General features: G+C 40.7%; 3 protein-coding genes across 4 annotated transcripts in view; 1 reads left to right on the top strand and 2 right to left on the bottom strand.

The window, feature by feature from the left end:
* IQCK (IQ motif containing K) overlaps positions 1-1043 on the bottom strand; it is a gene marked incomplete at its 5' end in the record, with an annotated part of 36613 nt that extends 35570 nt beyond the window's left edge. Inside the window, one exon of the mRNA XM_027743931.2 lies at positions 932-1043. Within this exon, the coding sequence (XP_027599732.2) occupies positions 932-1043 (112 nt within the window). The remainder of the gene's footprint in view (positions 1-931) is intronic.
* Positions 1044-1116: 73 nt separating this feature from the next.
* Positions 1117-10267, top strand: KNOP1 (lysine rich nucleolar protein 1). 2 transcript variants are annotated; one of them, XM_027743963.2, is made up of 6 exons: positions 1142-1212; positions 1527-1593; positions 2092-3487; positions 6650-6718; positions 7199-7276; positions 9646-10267. In XM_027743963.2, the coding sequence occupies exons 1-6, from the start codon at positions 1167-1169 to the stop codon at positions 9955-9957; spliced, it is 1968 nt and encodes a 655-aa protein (XP_027599764.2). In that variant the 5' UTR covers positions 1142-1166; the 3' UTR covers positions 9958-10267. The 2 variants fall into 2 exon arrangements, with proteins under 2 accessions (XP_027599765.2, XP_027599764.2); XM_027743964.2 differs by lacking the exons at positions 1142-1212; positions 1527-1593 and adding an exon at positions 1117-1125.
* A 418-nt stretch (positions 10268-10685) lies between these two features.
* VPS35L (VPS35 endosomal protein sorting factor like) overlaps positions 10686-22829 on the bottom strand; it is a 50346-nt gene continuing 38202 nt past the window's right edge. Inside the window, 5 exon segments of the mRNA XM_027743947.1 lie at positions 10686-11449; positions 11985-12131; positions 17546-17664; positions 19221-19386; positions 20876-21015. Of these exon segments, the coding sequence (XP_027599748.1) occupies positions 11351-11449; positions 11985-12131; positions 17546-17664; positions 19221-19386; positions 20876-21015 (671 nt within the window). The 3' untranslated portion in view covers positions 10686-11350.

The following is a 22829-nucleotide window of genomic DNA, read 5'->3' as shown; positions in this document are numbered from 1 at the left end:
CTTGATATGAAACAATTTACAGATTACACAATACAGACCACTCAGAGCCAAACCCAAGAGGTTCAGTGTTCCACCATTATAATTAAGTTTACTGGCATCACCAAATCCATACTACAGATACCTTAGAAAAAACAACTTTATTCCCACATTTAAAACGTCTGCTTTAACACAAAATGCCTACTTCAGTAATTATAGTAGGGGAGAGAACCCTCTTTGGGAAGTGCAGAACTACAGTGCTGCTCTCCCGACTTTCCAGTCTCAGTGCTCTCAGACTCTGGCAGAAGACCAAGACTTTCGCTGTTAGAACAGGGCTCTGAGAGCAGTTTTGCGTTCTTTTAACTTTTACAACAGCGATAACACAGCCACCCCTCTGTTTCCCCAGAGCAGTGCTCCAACCCCCTGACGGGACCAGCCTGAGAGCGCAGGGCGCCGGTCACCGCCGGGCGAACCAGAGGCCGCGACCGGATCAACGGGCTGGACGCCGCGGACACACACCACGGGCACACACCACGGGAACACACACGGGCACACACCACGGGCACACACCACGGGAACACGCCACGGGAACACGCCACGGGAACACGCCACGGGCACACACCACGGGCACACACCACGGGAACACACCACGGGCACACACCACGGGAACACACCACGGGCACACACCACGGGAACACACCACGGGCACACACCACGGGAACACACCACGGGAACACACCACGGGCACACACCACGGGAACACACCACGGGCACGTGGCCGCCAGAAAACCGTGGCGATAAAAAGTAACACAGCGCTACACGAGCAGAAAAGCTCGTGGCCCTGCCCTCAGGGGTGGGGGGGGGCGGCTTTGGGGCAGCGCTGAGGGGAGCTTGGGGGGCGGCTGAGGAGCCCCGGGGAGGCAGAGCCATGGCCTGACGGGCGCTGCGCTCCCACCTGTCCCCGTCCCAGAGCAGGACTCTGTCCCTCCCGTCTCTGTCCCTCCTGGCTCTGTCCGTCCCTCCCGCCGCCGCCAGGGCCGCGTCCCTGCGTTGCCGCGGCAACGGCAACGGCGGCGCGCGCGGGGCGGGGCGGGGCGGGCCCGGCGCGTTCCCTTCCGGGGCAGAGGGCGCTGCACGAGGCCGGGGCAGGTGAGGGACGGCGGGGCCGCCCCGGGCACGGCCCGGCCGGGATGCGCCGCTCCCGGGGAACCCCCGGGCAGGACGGGCGGGGACGGGGTCAGGAGCGGGGCGGGGCGCGGGGCAGACCCCCCTGGCCGCGGTGTGGGGGTGGGTCGGTGGGCGCAGGGGCTGCCGCGGCTTCGGGAGGAGGCCCTGACAGGCAGGGATCGGTAAAACGCTGCTTACCAGACTTAGGTTTTCTATGAAGGATTTTGACAGGATGCCTTGCAAGCGGCGCTTATAGAAATCCCCATGGATTAATTTTTGATTAAAAGATGGGCAAACAAGTAGGGATAAACAGGTTTCTCAGCAAAGGCGGGGAGTGTCAGCAGGCGGGTGCCGGAGGCGTCTCTGGTGTGATCTCTTGGTAGGTGCGAGTGTCCCGAGAGAGGAGACGGAGGGCAAGGATGAGAAATCACAGACAGAAGCAGATTTAAGGTAATAACTCGGGTGTCTTGAAAGGATCCTGTAGTGCTGAGTGGGCAGTAAAGTGATGTGAAGTTCAGTGTTAAATAAGTGAAAAGTCATAGGTGTCTGGAAAACCGTCTTGACTGTACATCCATCTGTGTTTGTGTGTGTGTGTGTGTATATATATGTACATATATGTTTTGCCGTTTAGGAGAGATTTGTAGGTAGGTAGGTGTTACTGTAAAGGTGTCATGCTCTGCAGCTGTCAAAAGGAAGACACAGATAGAAAGTTACCAGCTGACTAGGACAAGTTACAGTAAAGAACAAGACAAAAAAAATCACCCCAGTGGACTGTATTTTCTGGGCTCTGTGCAGTTCTGTTTCCCCCATAAAGGAAAGCAGACTGAAATTAGAGTGGCAGGGACAGTGGGAGATATGAATAGTTTCAGAATAAAGGGAAGCCAAATAGAGGAGGGCTTGTATCATCTCTCTGAAGCAGTTTACTAACATCTTCGTTTCATTTTTTAGAATGATAATAAAGAAAAAGAGAAAAGAATTGCACGAGGAACCTATACAGAAGAAGAAAAATGTGAAGACTGTCATTAAAATTGAGGAAGATGTTCCAACTGTCATTAAAATTGAGGAAGATGACAGGCTTGAGATAAAAACAAAAATAAGGAAAAAGGTACATTTTAAAGATGAATGTTTAGACCAATCACAACCAAAGAACAAGAAGAAGAAAAACAAGAAAAAGAAAGTTGGCTCCAAATTACTCAAAGAAGCACAGTCAGAAAGCTTTGTGATTGTAAAAGGTCACCTGGATTCAGAACTTCAGGAGGAATCAGAGGAACAAATTAAAATTCTCAAAAAGAAGAAAAAAAAAGTCCCGTGTCATTCATTCTTAGAGGAGGATAATGACAGTAGTGGCATGGAGCTTTCAAATTATCCTACAGATGATATTAAGAAAACTGAATTTTCTTTTACAAAAACCAAAAAGGATACTGCTTTGAATTTGGAACTGGATGGTGAGGTAACAAAGAAAAAAAAGAAGAAAGGCAATTCTTCTTTTTCATTAGAGAACATCCAGGACAGTGAACAAAAGCAGTCTGAAAGAGTTTGTAAAAAGCCCCACAAATACATTTCACAAGAAGTAGCTTTTACAGGTGAAAACCATGACAAATATAATGTCCAGAATGATGGGGAGAGTTGTGTGAGAAAAAAGAAGAGGAAGAAGAAGGATAAGTCTGACTCCTTTTTACCATTAGTAGATAATGAGGACAACATATCTGGAGTTCCTGGTAGGCCCATTGCATTAAGTGACTTCAGAAAAAGGAAGAAGCAGAATTCCTGGGAAATTACATTGACAAATAGAGAGGAAGAGGACACAACTGAGGACTCTGGGAGTATCAAAGAGACTAAGAAGAACAAGAACAGAAGCAAATGTGTTTCTTCCTCAACATGTGAAGATCAGCTAGACTGCAATCACAGCATTCCTGATAAGTATCTCCCAGCACAGCAAGAAGTTGACTCTGAGGAAGAAAAGCTGTCTGGAAAAAAGAGCAGGAAGAATTTCAAGGGTAGTAATGAAGTCACCAAGAAGAAAAAGAAAAAAAAGATTCACAAAGAGGAGAAGGAAACAACATATTCAAAAGTTGCTTTAAACAATGATAGTGCCTCTAAAAACCAAAAAATAAGACTAACAGAAAGAAATAAAAAGAACAAAGGGGGTGAAATGGAGCGAGCTGAGCGTGTAGCAGGGACTGCTGTAGATGGGGCATTATGCAGTAGTAATCACATGCTCTGTGACAGGAAAGGGGAAAAAAGAAAAAAAGCCCCACCACAGGACTTGGCTGAACAACCAGGTTCAGAAGCAAATACAAAAAAGACAAAGATCGTTACAGAAGACACGGGGAATGAGTCACTGGTAAGTTGTAAAGAGGAGGGCAGCTTTGCCCCCTCCTGCTAAGGAATCAAAAGCTTTTTAGGTACAGTTCCCTACTTTGCAGGCTGTTCTGCCTGATCAGAAGTCAGTGAGGACCCCCACTATTCAGAAACAGGATTAGCTGATGTATTGATTTTAGCATATTGATTTTAGTTGTGACACGTGGGAAAGTATAACTTAATGCCTGGTGCTGTAATCATGCAGTGGTTCAGTCATGAAAATGTAAAAACTACAACTAACAGCAAGTATTGGCACAAAAAGAAAACGAGTGTGTGAAGTCATAAATCTTCTTCGGTTGCTCTTCACAAAGTGGCAACACTCCTATAAAATAGGATTTTAGTACCACGTCATTTACCCTGAGCAGGTTGGTAACACTGGCAGCATCAGTGCATCTCACGGTGTTTGTTAGACTTTTCCTCAGGCTTTGCTGCTGTTAATGCTGGAATTACATAGTGTTACAAACGAGGGGAAAATTTAGCCAAAGCCTGTTGTCTAACTTGGAGAAAACTTTAGAGAAAATCCTAAGAATGCTAAATGCAGACTAGGCCTAGAGCATTGATGTATAAATTCTGATAGAAAACTAGAGACCCGAAGACACATTTTTAATTAAAAGAATAAATCTATGCAAGAAAATTAATAGATGTAAAAGCAGTACATTATAAGTCATCAGGAGCTTGTTTTTATTTTTGTAGGTAATGGGAGACAGCATTCAGTTGTTTTTTATGAAAAACTCTGAATGGTTGGCTTGTTGAAAAGTCAAGCACTGGTTAATAAGGTATCAATGAAGATTTCTGTAAACTAAAGATGGAGCAGGCATAGCATGAGCTGCCTCCAGCACACTTCGTGGTGTGCTTTGCTTTGGTGTGCACTTATGTGCAGTGTCTTCAAGTTCTGTGGAAACCTGGCAGCTGCCTGGTGCCTAATGCTAATAATTAAATATAGATTTATGTGAAGAACCAGATACAGGCATTTTTCACAAGGGTTTGTGAGGGAAATGTGTGCTTATCAGTCATGAGGTGAGCAGATGTTTTTGGCTTTTAGCTTCGGTTTCTCCTTTTGACCTTTCAAAGGACAAGGTGGTTTTATTGCTGGGATATATTTTCTAATGAAGTTGACATTGCCTTTTTGAGGCTGTTAGACATTATTTGGATTCTTGCAGCTGCTCACATTGTGCAGAGGCAAGATAAGCCTCACAATGACATGTAAACTTGCATGACCAGTTAAAATGAAAACCACAGCAAATACATTGCAAACAATTGAGGAGAAGGTGATACCTGTTTTATTTCTCATTCCCATATGCACCTCCATCCTTTAATAATAAAAAATACTTCAGAGAAAGTCTCCTGAGGATTGAGAAGTCTGGGTTAATCAGTTCTAGCAAAATCTAGTTCCTGCCAGGCCTAAAGACTAATAACTGGCTGATGATGTTGGTCTCACATTTAACTGTGCCATAGTCCTGAAACATCCCAGTCTACAGTGTGTCACACACTGCATGCCTTGAAAAATCCTCTGTGAGGCTTGTGCAGCAAGCAAAAGAGTAAGTTTGAAAGACAATGTGGAGTGATACCCACTTAATATCAGTGATTGGTGTTTTTCCCACTGGGTGCCATTACAGTCAATTTGTGCAGAGTGAAGAGGAGCAAGAAATTGTTTGACTGCAGGCAGCATAATCCTACCACGTGTGAAGGTGCTCCTTTTCCATGGAGTTGGGGGAAGCTTGGCAGACCTCTGTGGGATGGTTTTTTCCACTCAGTAGCCTTCAGCCAGTCAGCACCATGCTGGGAATTAGCAGGGATGGGGCTGCTCCCCCATTCCTTGTCTGCCACTTGACCTTCCGGCTAAAAAAAAAAAAAATATGCTGCAGTTGTTTGCAGAACCCTGTCACAACAGTTTTCCTGCTTGTTTTAGTAGATATAAAAAGACAGTACCAGGCCATCTAGAAGTAAACTGGGGGTTGGTTTTGGTTTCTTCTTTTCCTCCAAGAGCATGAGCTCTCCTTACTGCAGACGGTGTCCTCTCATTTTTAACAGTGCGTGTGTTGTACGTGCGTGTGGTGAAATCAAAGGTAGCTTTGGAAAATGAAATAAATCATTCAGGGCTTTTAATAAAACTGTAAACCCTCGAAAAAGTAACAGCAGGTTCTGCTGACAGAAGTATGTTACAAATCTTTTCCTTGTCTTCATTTCCCTGGCTGTTTCATGCTTGGATTATTATGTTAACTGTATCAATAGATCTTCCCCTTGGCCACCTTTTCCAGGCTGGTCTAAAGCTTATGGCTCTAATTTACCACTATCCTGGACTTATTACTTATCCTGTTATACTGGGTGCCCAAAAATCTTATCCTAATTATAAATTTGGCAAAGAAAGGCTGAGGGCAATGATCTAGGAATGCCAGTCACTGGGAGCAAAAGTTGCTGAGGGGCTGCACTCTGTGGAAGAGCGATCAGGACATGGTTGCCTGTGGACTCTGCTGCTGATTTACCTGCTGCCATCTGGCCCATCCCGTCCTGGGGCTGCTCTGTGTCCTCCCATCAGCTCCCTGTTCCTCTCTCTCAAATGTGGAACTAATGTGCTGTTTGCTGCCACTGTGGGAGACACTTGATGTGTGTGTCCTGCCTCTCCCTGTGCTCTTTCCAGACTGGAAGCTCCTTGGGGACCATCATCCACAAGCGACCACAATGCAGCTGTTTCTTGATTGTTTCTTCTTTTTTTGTTTGTTTCAGAGAGACCTTTAATTATTTTACCTGCAATTTTTAAAATATTCTAACTTTTACTCTCTCTGTCCCTTACTTCAAGTATAAATTTAACTTTAACAAAACAGTTTAATTTGAAATTACTCTGCCTGCAAACATTACTGTGTGTGCCAGTGATGTTGGCAGATCTAATTTAATGTGTGAACTTAAAAAAATCCTTTATCTTCTTGGTTAAAAAAAGAAAAAATCTCTTTCTTGGGGAGAAGTTTCCTCCATAGAAATACACAGACTTAATTGGCATTTTCATCTTAGATCCGACTGTTTCTTTTTGCCCCAGAATAGTCCTACTGATTGCTTAGTGTTTTAATTACTCTCATGGTAAGAGCTCTGTAAATTCTAATTAACCAGAATGGATAAAAATAACCATACAATCTTTTTTCCTGTTTTACAGGAACATCTAGATGGTGTAATTATTGTGCAGGAAAAAAAAGGAAACTGTGATGAAGTTAACATAGACAAGGTATGCTTTGTCTTAATTGTGTGAGATTGAAAGCCAGTCAGCATTTAATATATGCATAAGAATTGATACAAAAAACCTGATTTGTTGCTTCCCTAAATAAAAGTCTGCTTAAAATGTGCTTTACCTTCTGTGGGTTAAGTCCAAAATATACAGCTTTAGTCAATGTCAGAAGTTCTGAGTAGCTTTTTAGGTTAAATACAGGTTTCTTTGCCTCTCTTCAGTGTTGGCAGTTTCAGCATAGCTGTTGCCTGCAGTTAGAAAATCAGACATACCTGTTACAGCAAAATATTCATTTAACATACCACTGGAAAAATCACAGTTCTCGTGTTGAATGTGGGAAAGGATCACATGCAACTTTTTAATTATCCTTGCAAAATTCTGAAGATCACTAATTACTTTATACATCCCTTTTTTTCCATTGTGAATTCACACACAGAAGATAGTGTCTTATGCTGCATATGTCATTTTTTTGCACACCAGGTGAGGCGACAGGCTCTGCAAGAAGAAATCGATAGAGAATCTGGCAAAACAAAGGTTTTCAGTTCCAAAGTGGGACAGGTATGTATGAGCTTAGACCTGGATCTGGTGGAAATACTGGGTCCTAGAGCAAGTTCCTGGTACAAACACTGTGCTCTTTTCTCTGTGTGGCTCAGGTACGTGGCTTGGCACAGCAGTCTTCCTTCTGACTGCAGAGTTAAGATCACGCTGTAGAACAAGTTGGTACAATGCCAAGAGAGTCTGAGAGCTGACAGTGAACTCCTTGGCATTGCAGTGTTCCAATTCCCATCATCAGTCCTCAAAAGCAACATTTTCTCTGGTTCCTCTGGAGAATGAGCCATGACAAATTGCTGCAGAAGCATTTTCTGCTTACTGTGAAGTACAAATAATTCCAGGCTATGGATATAGCAGTCACTGAAGTGTATCTTGTTTCTTATCTGCAAGACTTTGCAGACATTCAGAAAGGGGCACACGTGGAAAGGTAAAGGGGGGGGACAACTGATAACACATGATATTTACACTCAGTCCTCTCCTGGCATCCACATCTTTCCTCCACTTCTTTGAAAGATGATTCTTAATTCCTTGCCTTTGCATCCTACTCAGCCTGCCTCCTGAGAGATTTACAGTCAGGTAGTGGAAACTTGCAGTAGTGTTTAGCAGGGTTAATAGGATTGAGGTGGAGAGAAAGCTTTGCTAGTAATCCGGGATTCTTAGTTGTTTTGCAAGACTGCCAGTGTGCCTAGAAAGCTGGAATATGCCTCAAACAAATGCCAGAAACAACTTCTGTAGATGTAACATAGTGGGAGGCAGCCTGTGATAGCTCTGGAACTGCAACTGTCTAATAATGTCTGAAGTCATTGAGAAAAATGACATCCTTGGCAGGGGATCTCAGTTCCTTGGTGCTGATCTGTCTCTGTTTAGTAGCATGCAGAAGAATAGAAGCTGTGAAAACTAATTCATCAGCTCCACAAAGAGTGAGCTGGAAATGCTTCAGCAAAAGCTGTGTGTAGTGCCTGCCAGCAACTCATAAAAAAATGTACAGAGTTTGACAAGCCGTGATTATATTTGCATCTGTGCAGATGCCTCCCATTCCAGAGGGAGGACTTATATTTATCTGCATGTGACTTAAGTGTATCTGCATGTGTATCTGCATCTGTGTCACAGACTGGGCTTAGACAGCAACTTGCCTTTGTACAAGGTAAAAATACTGAAGTATTAGGGGTAGCTCTCTTTTAATAGGAGGTATTCTAGCCTATGATTGTGGGTGATACTCCAGCCATGCATTTTTTTTTAACTTAAAAAAGCCTGCTAGGGCTTGCCTGCAATATTGTGTAGCGTGCTGTGTGTCATGTTGGCTGTCTGCTGGAGAATGACTGTTTCATGCAAGCTACAACTGTTCAGTTGGAAGGATTTCAGGTTGACATAAACACACCACTAAATTCACATTTTTTCCTTTGGTGTAACCAGCTTAGTCTATTTAATTAATGATCAGACATTCTTCCATTTAGTTATCACCCCCAATTTTAAAGAAAAAATAGGGAGTAGCAATCCTGCTGAAAATATTTATAAATGACTGTGTAGCTATTCCTCAGGAGTCAAATAAAACCCTTAGATAATGAAGCCTGTTCTTAGGTAAGCCAGAAGTTCATGAGCTTTGTAAATCATACGATTTATCTTGGGTTATCCACAAACAGCTGAAATATCATTTTACCTGGACATTGGCTCTTCAGAAAGGAGCCAGAATCCTCAGACAAAGGAAAAATCCTGAAGGGGTGAACTAGTTCTAAAAATAGTGAAAGGCAAATACAGTGAATACAAAGAAAACAGGAAACTGCAAGGGAGGGGAGATTTAAGAGCAGTAGGTTTAGTCCTGTTGGATAAGGGGTTTTGCACCCTTGCAATATTCGTTGTAATTAGTGGGATGAGAATGCCAATGTTACTTAAAGCTTATGAGGCAGATTGAACACTGTCTCCAAAACTAACATAACAAAACACTGCTGAAAACAACAGCTCCCAAACTAGGCAATGGGAAAATGAAAAGATAAACATACAAAGTGACAGTGAAAGAGGATTAAGTCTGACAGTTTTCTCAGAATGAGAGATGTTGTCTGGCTCTTTGAGCTAGGTAAAGAGAAGCAGAAAAGCCAAGGTTCCTAAAGAGGGAGGGAAAGGAGATTCTCAAAGCGCATTAACCCCTCTCCAGGTTAAATGACCTGCACTGCTAGTGAAGATGCACTCACACAGAGTTCATGTCATTCTTTTACCACATCTTTTAAGAGGTGCTGCCCGTGGAGTAACTGCTTCTTCCCAGCTTTGCCACCCTGTCAGGTTTTTGTAGCTGGTTCTGTTCTCATGGTACACAGCCAGAAATTATCTTCCTTGCTCTTGTTATTACTTGCTTCTAGTGTTAACCTTGTTTTGCTTCACAGGATACAAAGTTTGGACAGTGGAGTACAGCTGCTTTTAAAAGTTCTGAGGAAGAAATGAAGTTTTTCAGACTGATGGGTGGCTTTAAAAAGGGCTCTGGGCCTATCCAAAATCTCTCAGCAACTACAAACAAACCGAACATGGCTCTGAACAGGGAAGGGCAGGAGAAGTTACAGCAGGCTCTGAAGATGGAGTTTGATAAAGCAATGGACTTGAAGCAACACAGAGGAATTGGTCTTGGATTTCAACCTACTGCCAACAAAAAAGGATACATAGACAAATATACATCTAGATCTATAAAATTTGAAGATTAAAACTCTGAAGTATTGAATGAAAATTCAGCAGGCAATTTTTTTTTTACTCTCCAGATCTTTTTACTTGAAATAAAATAATAAAATGGTTTAAGAAATTTGATTTGTGAGGCACTTTTAGTTCAAGTTTTCAGCTGCATACACTGGTGGAGCTGGGTCCTCACTTCAGCTAAACAGTAAGTTTTTGAAACCTTTAGCATATTTCTTCTACAAGGCAAGGCACAGCCTCCTTCAAAGACTGAAGATATGTGTGCCATGCCTGCAACTAGATTTTTTTTAATGCTGATTTAATAAACTTCTTTTTAGCTACCTCTTAGTGACTCAAAGGGATTTTAGTTTTCTGTAAAATCTTCACATTTTTACACTCAGTGAGTGGTACAAAGTGATGAGGAGATGAAAAACATGCAACAAGAATGGTTTAATAATTTGGGTGGTAGTTATTAGCAGCTTGCTAACTCCTTAAATATATGGTTCTGTCTAAACAGTTAGCCTTAACAAAATAAAACATTCTTGTGCAAAAATATATCTTAATATCTGTGTAAGGATTTAACTCATTAAGAATTTACCACTAAGCAAAAGCAGCAATAGATGCAAGGTTTCAGCATGGTTCCCTACCATGGGAAAGAAATGGTGAGAGTGAAATTTTATTAGGAGTTATCAGTACATGTAACTAAATTTCACAAGGGTAAGGTGATAGATTTGTATACAGAAACTCCCCCAGAACACACAGATGAACTGCAAATTGTTTTATTCAGTGATAGAGTACTTTGCAAATATAGAGTACTTTGCATACATTTCCTTTTTCATTTGCAGGCAGCACTTAAAGATTCCTTCCATTTTACAAAACACAGGACTAAAATGAAAACACAAACATGTCTGTGCAAATGTATTGTAGAAATTAGAACAATAACACCTCGGCCATTTTTCTCTTCTACTGGAACCAATAAAACAAATGCTGGCAGCATCCCAAAGCAGAGAGATTACTCAGTAGGATTATTATATTGAAATGCTGCTTTCTACACAGGAAAAACACTATTCTACAAGTGGGATGAAGTTTTGAGGCTGTGAATTCATTTATGCAGATTACCTTCTTCCTTTTATGTTAAAATTACAACAGATTAGATTTTGAAAGGCTTTCACTACCACAGAGGTTCAAAATACTGTTTACTGACAGTAAATCAGCATTTAAAATATTATTTCATATTATGGTAAAACTGGAGACAAATTCAGGTTAAATTATTGCACTCAGAACAGTTTTACCTTTACTGTGCCCAAGTATATGTTTCACACTAAGTAAAAACACACTGAACTCCTCCAGTCAGAATCTAGATCAGTGATGTTTGGCCTTGGCTGCATGCTGCCTTGTACAGGTGACTCCTTGGAAAAGAGACATCCATCAGGTCCTGGACTGCAGAGGAAGCCGAAGGGCCAGGTCTGCAAAGTGACTCATTTCAGGTTGTTGGCTTTGCCTCTTGATGTATTCCAGTGTTTTCACCTTGGTTTGAAAAAAAAGGGATTGGGAGATTTTTAGTGTCTTTGTCTTATTTCACAGGCCATCACTTCATCTTTATATACACACCATCATGATTTTCACTGGCTGTGGGAGCACCTAGGATTTCTTACTTATTATCACAGATATCTGCCTTAAAGGCTCTCAAATGCCACTTTCCAAGCTTATACCATGTAGTTCCTCCACAAAATAAAAATGCTGTATTTCTCTTAGAGCTAGTTTTCTGTTCTGAAAAAAACTTACAGCACCCAACACTTTCAGGTTCCTTAATGCTCGACACAGGATTAAAACTGCTAGAAAGATACAGACCACTTGAAATAAGAGAAGCTGCTTATTCATTAAGAAGCATTTAAAAAAATAAGTTGTTCAGGTTTTAAGATAATTTTGGGAGGGGAGGGAAGAGAGCAACTTGTAAAGAGATTAGGTTTCTTCAGATCAAGAAAACATTACTTTTTTCCAAATAAAGAGTGGCAAAAGATCTTAAGAATTAAAATTTTTCTGCATTATCTGTTTTCCTTACCATAGTCTTGGTGTCAGCAAAGCCATGTTTCTGAGCAAGATTCCAGAGATTGACTGAAAGCTGGTTTAGTTTGTTGTTTCGTAGATCTCCATGAGCTACAATAGTGTTAAAGAAATAGAGTGCCAGCTGGCTCTGCCGCTTCAGGGTCTACAAGGAAACAAAAATATTCCCATATTACCATGTAATCATCCCCAAACATGCAGCATAACCTCACTGGGTTCTCTGAACGCTTAGAAGTGCAAAGGGCACTCATTTTGTAACACACAGCAATAGCTACAAACAATACAGGCATAGTTTTCAAGTTCCATTCAAAATGCAACACGTCATGATAATGAATCAATGTAAGTTGCTGTAAATGAAATAACTACACCAAACTCCTACATCTCATATCACTTTGGCACAGCACATTATGTAGGTCTGACACATTTTTAACTCAAGACTCCCTACAATTGCATAGAAATCACCCTCCCACCGACCAGCCTTGCACTTGGAGCACCACAGCTCTATATATTTCAGAGAGACCACTATCATCAATCTAGATTAAGGCAACTTCAGGCTTTTTTTCAGCAGTCTATTCTACATTTATTTATTTAAGCAAAGATTTTTTTTTCCCTGCTATTCTTTCACTGAAACTTTGGTTATACCAACATATTTGCTCCATATTTGCAGCTACTTCCCCTAAAATTGCTGAAGAAGGCCCTTGAGGAGGACCCCTCCCTCATGGTACTCTGCCATGGAGGAGCACCAGCCTCTGTGGAGGAGTTCTGGGGCACAGACAATCCTGCACTAAGCTTACAGGGTGCTCCCTGATCTGGAGTGAGTGGAAAACAGAAATAATTAAAATGCTATTGCAGGTTCTGCTGATTCCTATAGAGTAAGTTTTCACAGTTCAAAGGATGAATTATTATTGGATGCATCTGAGCTGTAGTATTTGTTTATACTGCTCTGCTGCAGCTGTCCTTTGTTCTTTGCTCCAGAAAGCCCACTGACAAAGGCACAGCTCCATCTTACACAAACCACAGCAGAGTCCCAGTTTACAACACAACTGTCAGCTGAGCACTCCGATTAATGAATCCCTCTCAGTTCAGTTCATGCTGGGGTAGCTAATGCACAGTGTTCAGAGACAAGGTTACAGGCAGCATGAGCCAGAGACTGGGGTAAGAGAAGTGCAGGGACCTCTGACTTTGTGTTCCTGACACGGTACCGATGTAGCCATGCAGTCTCTGCCCTTTCCCTAAGGGACTGAAAGTAAATTAATTTCTCACTGCCAGCAGAAGAGAGGTCAGATGCTATTAATCAAAGAAATGGCACACACTGAGCTATCAGTCCTCCAGATAAAGATGGAAAAGGAGAAAGCCATGCTATGGAAGAACTGGCCAACTAGAAAAGAGACCAAGCATGCCCCAAACTAGAAGTATCAGACTGCTGCTGTACGTATGTGACACACTAGATCTGTACATGCAGAGACAATCTGCCATATCATAAACCACGCACACACAATGCCCAGACCTGCTCAAGGCCCCACAAAAAGTTCCTTGAGCACTTCATTAATTACATGAAACTGCCATGAAGACAGCTCTTCCTCTAACAGTCACCTGCATTAGCAATTTCCATCCCAGTAGCTCCAAAACTTGTTCGTATGCTGAAACTACAACCATCACTTGGGAGCACTGAAGTACTCCCTACCAGACACAGAAGTACAGTTGATCAATCTAGTCCAGTAATAGAAACACAGAGCAGAAATACAACTCAAAAAGACAATAAAATGGAAAATAGCTATGCTTAAATAGTACTGTTGTATTTCTCTTAGGACTAACACTCTTCAGTGGAAAACAGATCCAGGGTACAGCCAGGTAGTCCAGGTTTTGCCACATTATTCATAAGGCACCCTGCCACATCACCATGTATCCTGGATTAACAACATAACCTCTATTACCTCATTTTTTTTCCCATTGACCATCTAATACAAACTTCAAAGAGGTTCCTGGGAATTGCTTAGAGGTTTCCTCACAAGAAGTGAGGCAGTTCAGTTACTGGGCAGAATGCAAAAGCAGCAGTTCTCCAGTCTGAGTATTGACTAGCGAGGTTTTCCAGGCAACAAAATCTACTCTTCAAAATAAGGATGAAAAATTTGAAACACAGGTACTTCAAAAAGGATCATCCTTCAAAAAGGACTCAGAAACAAGCTAAGAGAATGAGAGGCACACTAACTGCCGTTGTGTTGGGGCAGGTATAACAGACAGGATTTTGACACCTAGTCCTCACTTACACAACAGCAAGTGGAGAGAGAGGCAGGCTCAGGTATGCAGGAAATCCCACCACAACAGAAAATGAGCAAGGACTGTCAGGCAAGGCTTCCATGATGATGAACAGGAATGTTTGTGTAACATGGCACTGACCTCCAACCCCAGGGATGCATCCGTGCCAGCACACTGCCAAGCCTGGCAAGATTGAGTTGTGGGTGGCAGCCCAGCTCATAGGGTATTCACAGGCAGCAAGGAGAAAGCAACAGCTCAGCTATTTGGCAACCACACACATCATGGGACTAGCAATTCCCACACCAAAAAGAACTGCCAGCCTTCTAGGCAGCACATTTTCCATAATCCTTGGAATAATGCTGATGACAATGAAACAAAGAACAAACTACATCATGCCAGAAGGTGACCCCCTTGTGTTCTCACCCCTCCACCAAAGAGCAGAGTAATGTCCAAATTTCATATAGCATAACAGAAAAAAAGCATAGTCTTTCATACAATAGGTCATGTAACATTCTGTTTCAAAAATTCTACCTCTTCTCAATTTAAAACACACCCCCACACAGAGAACTATGTCCAACTCTGCTTCTAGTCAAGTATTCAAGCACATGTGAAATCAACTGAAGTTGTTATGAGTTTATATAAAATTAAAAATCAGTTGTGTTGAAAGAAGAAGCCTCAAGAGCATTTCTCCTGCTCCATTTTTGATACTTACTATAAAAACTCCAGTATCTACCTTGCAGTACATGTGAAGACTGCCACCCTAACATGGCACTGCCACGGGCACAACAACATGCTCCTGATAATTTGGATCAAAAGTCATGTTTGAATAAAACATATATTTATTACTGAGTAGCAAGAAGCAAAGTATTTACATTTCTACAAAACCTGGAGCATAAGACCAGTCTTCCCCACACACAGAGAGGATTCACTGCTACTCTCATGACCAGAAACAGCTTGAACTTTACAGAACTGTCCAGAATTGAAAATTTCCATTCCAACACTGTCACATAAATGAAGCATTCTCTAATACTGTGAAAAGACCACGCTGTGTTAACAATAAGATGCATTGTTCTCTTCCAAATTGCCATTTTTTTGAAAGGATTTTATTGTGAGAAAAATTTATTTTCCTTTATAGCTTTTAAAGGAAATGGACCAATAAAAACGCAAAATCATCAGATGCTTGTTCATTTAAATGAGCAGCCAAGAAGATGAATAATAAAAGGTCACCAGCACTAAAGCAATCCAAATACCACAGTGATTTTATGACCAGTTCTACTTCAGCACAATTAGAGATCTCTGACAGTATTCTCACCACTTCTACTTCTTCAGCAACAACAGCTTCCTCAAACAACTATTCATTCTTAAAAAACAGTTCTAATCTAAATCTCTCAAGGACTTTTACTCAACAATGCAAAACAAACGCTCCCCCTTTGTAAGTAAGGATGGAGAGAGGAGTAAATCCAAGGCTGCAGGGGCAAAGGCAGGGCAAGGACCTATATCCGTGCTGCTTAGCTTTAAATCCAGTTTTCTATGCAACGACGGCTTCAGTGAAGTAACACAGGATCCCATTACTCAAAGTATTATGCTTGAAAGCAGAAAACAATAAAAAAAGCCTTTTCAGAAACCATGGATTTATTCCATATAGGAGTCAGATGCAAAAAAAACCCTTAATATACAACCCACGGTCCTGAAAACTTAAAAATCTCCTTCCAAGACCTGCTTGGACATTCTTAGCTGGGCTAGAATGGTTGTTTTCTGCTGTTACTGCTCTGAAAAAGAACTACCATTCACTGTGGTGTTCTGCACAATGATGCAGAGGCATTTGGGCAAAGGATTTATTCATCTTCCATCTCTACAATTGCTCAAGGAAGGACAAATAGGATAGCAAAAGCAGAGAAAAAGCTAAACTTAGCACAGTGTCCTCCCAATATGTATCACTTAACACATTTTGTATTGGCAAACGCTACGGGCTACTGTGCAAACAGGCTATCTAAAAAATTCCATCCAATCAATCATCCCCTGCCCTCCCATTCCAGGCTACAAGCCATAAGATTTCCATCAATAGAAGCTGTCCAGTAAGGGGTGATTAGGAAGCTGTGGAGGGGTTCAATCTCAGAAGCAGGTACAGTAACAGAACAGTGAGTTCTCCTTATTTCAGTAAGACTGACAGCATTAGTCACCTGCCTTTCACATACAATCCATTAAGCCATATTTGATCCCTCAGAGCCTCTCAACTCCAATCAAGAAATCCAATAAGCTGGCTGGAGTTTTCTTTATTTAATATTGAACAAATATACTAAAATCAGGGTAAAGACAAAACACCTTTTTCCTCCCTCTGTACCTCTCTCCTGACTTCATCCTAGTGTCTGGGGTCTGAAACTTTTACTAATTATAGGTGGCTTTCATTGCATTTTACTCAGGAATAGACTAACTGCGAATTCTCACTTTGCTCTTCACAGAATTGGACATTTCAGGTAACTGCTAACTCAGCTGGCAAGAAAATATGGTTTATTCCCTGCCCATGGCAGGGGGGTTGGAGCTTCCAACCCAGAGCATTTCATGATTCTGTGATTTACAAAGTTGAGAGCCAAGAGGAAACAACAGAAGGATGGACATGGGGCAGATTTTAGGTATGACCATACTGCCATCAAAGGAGTGACTGTGGCACTGTCTCCAATTCTATCTTAGGCCAATAACTGCAATATCATCATCACAGAGCTCATTATAGTCAGAAAGACTCACAAGAAAAAAGTTATCCTACACCAACCATCATATTTCCATGCCCAAATTACACCAGGACTCAAGCTGGTTAATTTAAAGTTGCCTCTAACCCCAAAGAGCATCACATTTCCAAAACCAGACTACAGCAGGACTCAAGCCAGTTAATTAAAGCTCACTCTAAGCTCACTCTCAGTGCAGAGTGCTGCTCTGCAGTGATCACTCTGTACTGCAGCACAGTCACTCCTTGGTGCACGGCCACAATCAATACCACGGTGTGCCAGAGTAGCCTCTGCTGCCTGTCAGCTCAGTGACCCACCCCTGGCAGCACAGAGCTGAGCAGGAAACTTCTGCCTGCATCTTAAACATGGATTATAACTGTGGCATCATCTGCTTCACATCATTAGGTGCCTCCACCACGAGCCTGCCTATGTGACAAACTCACTTTTTAAATAAGTAAAATTACCCGATTTCCTCCTGTTAAAAGGCTCCTGGAGCTTTCAAAAAGACCAGTGCCTGGTCAAAGATGGTGTTTCTTCAAATTACTTTTGGGTTTGTATTGAATCAAGCTGAGTAAGAACATACCTCTTCTTTTCCAAGGGTTTTCAGATGATCCAGGATCTGTGCTATCACTGTTTCACACAGCTTATTAATTTCAGCCAGGAACTTGGAGTCTCCACCATACAAGGCATCATTGGAATCAACTGCAGAGATGAATTCAAGCTTAGGTCTGGCTAAAGAGCTATGCATTTGTTTGCTACTGAAAACACCAGCTATTGACAGAAGACCACATGTGGAAGTTATAAAATGACCCTCCTCCATGAAACACAAACAGAACAATGTTGTTTAGGTGCCTACCACTCAGTTGCCAACTACGTGCTTTTGATTTTAGGAACAAAACACTGAAAAGAATCTTCTAGCTTAAAGCCAGTCCTGTATTCCTGGATGTAGCCAGGCTTGAAAATACCTGCTAGACTTAATGCAAAACAACATATAGTGTGAATTTTCAGTTTTTCCACAAAGACAGTGCCCCCATCACTTTAGAAGAGTATGGCCATTATCTTCAATGGCAGCAGGACTAGGCCAAATAGTTTTATTTGTATTTTACTATGAAATAGGTTACAAGAAATTCGTAGATTTAAGTGTAGTCTAGGTAAATCAGAAAGAACAAAAGATAAAAGATGATCCCCTGTTTCCAAGTAAACTTGATTTTAAGAAGCTAAGGTACATGGTGCATCATCCTACTACAGGGTAAAAATTACAATTTATATTTCCATGCTTGTCTCCATTATAATCTCCATTATAATTCCAATTTCTCATTTTAGGATTATGCAGCTATTTTTGTCATATAAAAAACTGAGTGAAAGAAAAAGCAGCTAAACCACACTTCCTTACAGAATTTGAAGAGCAGATTTACTGCAGAGTAGTAGTTCAACTGACAGCTATTTTCTGTGCTGCTAACTGCAAGAGATATTTTGTCATGGGTGGTAACTCTGACAGACTATTCACCAGAAGAACTGCAGAATATATTCCAGTCTGCCTCTCTGTGAAAGCCCTGTGCAACTAAAAGAAAAAATCAAAGTAGCTTGGTCTCTGACTCACTAATCTTCCAGTATGCTTTAAAAGACTCAATTATTACTCTATCTTAATTTAGTAATCTATAATCAGAAGACAAATACTCAAATTTTAAAGCATATAAAAATACTATTGCAAAAAAAGATGATGGCTATTTTATAAAACATAAAATCTTTAGAATTTTCTAGCTATTCTGAAGATTTTTATAAATTATCACCACAATTTCCAAAACTGAAAGCCTGTCTTCGAAGCAGCAAATACATCATTTAAATAATGGAGACTAGGCTTTACATTCTGAAAACTGGAGTTGTTAATAAATGTGAATGAAACACCAATGATAAGTATAAATCAAGTTGATACTTAAGACTAAAAAAAACCTCTCCATATTTTTAAAGTTCTAATATTTACTTGAATAGTTCACAGTTACAAGCATTTGCACCACCATTACCAGGAGCAAACTAAGTAACCCACTCTGCACAGATTCACTTTAAAGAACAGACTGTGCATCTGTTCAGGAGCCACCTCCTGTGATTATTTTAAGTTACAATACCTGGAACTGGATAGAAAAATAACCCATTCTGTAAGTCTGACTACCACTGATCTTCATTGACGAGGTACAGTGGTCACACAATACTACAAATTGCATGGTGGGAACGCCAGGACCCAGAGCCCCCTCAGGAGTTACCTTTATCTACATGGTAGATATATGCTTCTTGAGTCATTGCAGACAGCAGATGCAAAACATTAGTATAAATCCTGACTTTGTCATCGCTGTTATCCTCCCAAGTATAATCCTGGATCACATTTAGTAATCCTCGCACAAGAAACAACACTCCTTGCTCTGGGTGGTCCTACAGAAAAGAAAAAAGATGGGTCAGAACCAACACCACAACAACCCCCCGAAAACAGGATTATCTGCAGTCATTCAGTGGTTTAGAGTCACAATATAAGCTCTATAAAAGCAAAACTACAGTATAATTAAAGCTGCCAGCTACTTTTCTCAAGTATGCTTCCTGCGAATCCTTTTAAAAATTTGTTCCAGTTTCCATCTAAAATGTCCATTTGACCCATAATCAGAACTTGAACTAGGCAGCCTCCACGAAGTTTTGAAATGTTTTGTTTTCTAGTCACAGGGAAGTAGTATAAAATTAAGTGTCAGCTTCTTAACAGCTAAGCCTCTAAAATTAAACACTGGGTAGATTTTTTTAATAAAATCATGTCAGTAAGCTGTAGTATATAACACATAATTATGAGTTTCAGAAGAACACCTACACTGGGAAGTCAGAGTTACAGAAAATCAACAATCTTTTAACATGAAAGAAGTAGAAAGATGTCTGCTTTACATAAGCTGGGAGTTTTTGCAAGCAGCTTTAACGCTGCACCAAGCTCATTTCCAGCTGGCAGGTGGTGCAGTGATACCAACACACATAGGACAAATTACAGTCCACTGAGGACATTTCCTTCTGATCTTCAGTAAAGTAAATAGAAGAAAAAATTACAGAAGCTAATTTCTGAATCCTGGCATCTCATTGCAAGTTATTCTTCATTACTGAATCTGAGGGGTCCGCTGGAATAAGGAGAATGCACTGCTCTGATGAGGAGGATTTGGACAGCACCACACTGGGCTGCTTCACCAAACATGGTCAAATTAAAAAGGAAGGAGAAAACTATTAGGAATGTTTCAGTGAGGAGGAACAACCTACTTTTTACAAGAACAAATGAATATACCTCAAACTTTTCTTTTTCTAGTCTTCCAGATTAATTTACAATTTTCCCTCATCTTTTACCTATAGCTGAAAATATTGGAAGGAAAATTATCTCTCCCTCTCTCTCTCAATTTGACAATTAGTTAAAAATTGGAAGGGTGTAGAACGGTAGTACTTTGTGAAATATTCATCATGGGAAGAAGGTTATGCCAAAACACATCTTCTAAATATTGTTTTCACTCAAATGACTAGGCAGCCTATAACAAAGTAACTGAAACTAATAGAAACTAGAGCTCTGTATTTTTCCCCTGCTAAGGTATTAGATTTTTTTGAGTGCTTAGGTAATAAAACAGTAATTGATGTTTACACAATTAAATGACAGTGGATTTCATTCTACCCCAATCTAGTTAAGTGCAAGGTGCTACTGAGGCACCTCCTCCTTCACAGGTTCTGCCTCCCCATTTTCCACTGGGGTAAGTGATTTTGCAGCCAATGACCAAATCAGTTCACCTTGCTCATAGAAAACTAATCACTGTATCTGCCACTCCAAAAGCCCAAGTCTACTCTAAATTTTTCAACAGGAAAGTCAAAATAGTCTACCAGCCCATGTGCTGTTCATGCACACACAACTTACCGGAACAACTAATAACGTGGAAAAAAAATTACAAAGGAATTCCAGGAGGAAGGCATCAGAAGGTCGCATCTTTCCATCTACACTGATCATTTTTGGCACTTCAGGAACAAGGCTCACTGCAGCTTTGAAAAAAGCATCAGCTACAAAACAAAAACAGAGTTGCTGTATTATCACTTCAGCCACGATGGCAGTCGTGCCTGTGGCCCAATGATTGCTCTGAGTTTGATTCCAACAGATTACAGAAAATGAACCTGTGCTTAACTGCAAAAAAACTCAAGACTCAGCAGTCAAAATCTGTGGTAATTCAAGTGATGCTGTTTCTTCAAAAGAAATTCCTGCCTCACTCAAGACTTTTGAAATTAGAACTCTTCCCTTTTGTGAAATAAGGAGACACCATCATTTCACATATAATACATATATAATGCATATATAATAATAAATAATATTAATATAATAATATATACTAATAATATATAATAAAGAAATTAGCACATGATCAAAATTGACTTATCTAAAGAAGTGCTTATGCCAAGAGGATGGGGAATCCAAAGGGGGGAAAAAAAGGTTTGTGCTATCTTCTTTACCAATTCATTCACAAAAGGCTGTTAAAGTTATAAGGAAGTACTGACATCTTCATTTCTCTAATTATTTATAATACTTAAAAGTAAAATATTAATATAGTACCAGAACCTGAGGTATTGCTAGTTACCTAGATAAAAGACTTCTTTCCAAGAATCACAATACTGGAATCAGAGAAACCATCCACCACTGTGGCCTTGGCAAAATAGCTAGTAAGAAGTTTTTCATAACTCTTTAGTATGTCTCTAATCTTACAAAAATAAAAATTCCAAACACTAGAACATCTATTCCTTGGGTTATTAATATTCACAAATTAAAAGCAACAATATTTTCCCTCTTACACTAGATGACCCCCTACATATGCTGAGTTCACAAAAAATTTCTGACAGCAACATTGTTTTGCACTTTCTTGGCTACATTTCAGAATATCCAAGTATCCACATCTCACTTGAGTTGTTTAGCCATATACTTCAAAGCATCCTTCTGAATTAATGCCATGTCTTTATTTTACAGGAACAGGTACCAAGGCCATGAAATCAGATTTTATCAAGGAGAAAAGAGAGTTCTTGGTGAAAGCAAAGAGGTGTTACATGGCTGGGATGGAGATACCACTGACAGGCAGGCATGGACATTTCCAGGAGTGCAGCTTGCTCTGGAAAAATTCATTTGAGACTCCAAGAAAATTTGCTAAATATAGTACCAACTGATATCTAATTTAAGCTTATGAGGAATACCAGGGAAACATGTGCTTTGGAAAAACTGTAGTTCTTCTGACTCTTATTTCTTTTCAGCACATGAGGGCTCAAGCCTTTCTGAACTTTTCAGTGCTTAGAACACAGACCCCTTCTGTCACACATCGTACCTCCTTTTATTCTGCACATTTATTTTGAGGTGAAAGAATGTTTTTTATTTATTTCAAACAACATAAAAGTTTAGACGGCCAACCCAAAAGAAGGTAAGTAATCTTTCTCTAAGCTTTATTAGAGGAAGGAAAGTAGCAGCAGATGTTCATTCTAGCACAAGTAAATGAATCGCTGTCACTTCCACAGTTGTCTCGGCAGAAAAAAAAATAAAAGTGCATGTCCCACATCACCATACAATAAAAACATGTGACCAGACAAACGAAAAATGTGCCTCAGAGAACAGTCTGCATACCAAAGTACCCATGTCTGTGCAGAGAACACTCCTGTTATGAAATAACTTCAGAAGGCAGGACAAGAATGACCTGAGCAGCAATCAGTCTGCACAGTGAAAGAGCTGCTAATACCTCACCCTAATTTACTGCTCTCCCAGCAATCACAGTCCTACACATTCTCCTCTAAACTTCTGCCCTAATGCAAACCCAAACCCTCTTATCTTCACTTTGAAAAACTGA

Source organism: Pipra filicauda, unplaced genomic scaffold (genome assembly GCF_003945595.2).
Source record: "Pipra filicauda isolate LSUMZ 115617 unplaced genomic scaffold, ASM394559v2 scaffold127_size2900866_pilon, whole genome shotgun sequence".
Taxonomy (NCBI): Eukaryota; Metazoa; Chordata; class Aves; order Passeriformes; family Pipridae; genus Pipra; species Pipra filicauda.
The sequence above is the reverse complement of the archived record's forward strand: the minus strand, read 5'-3'. Positions and strand labels throughout refer to the sequence as shown.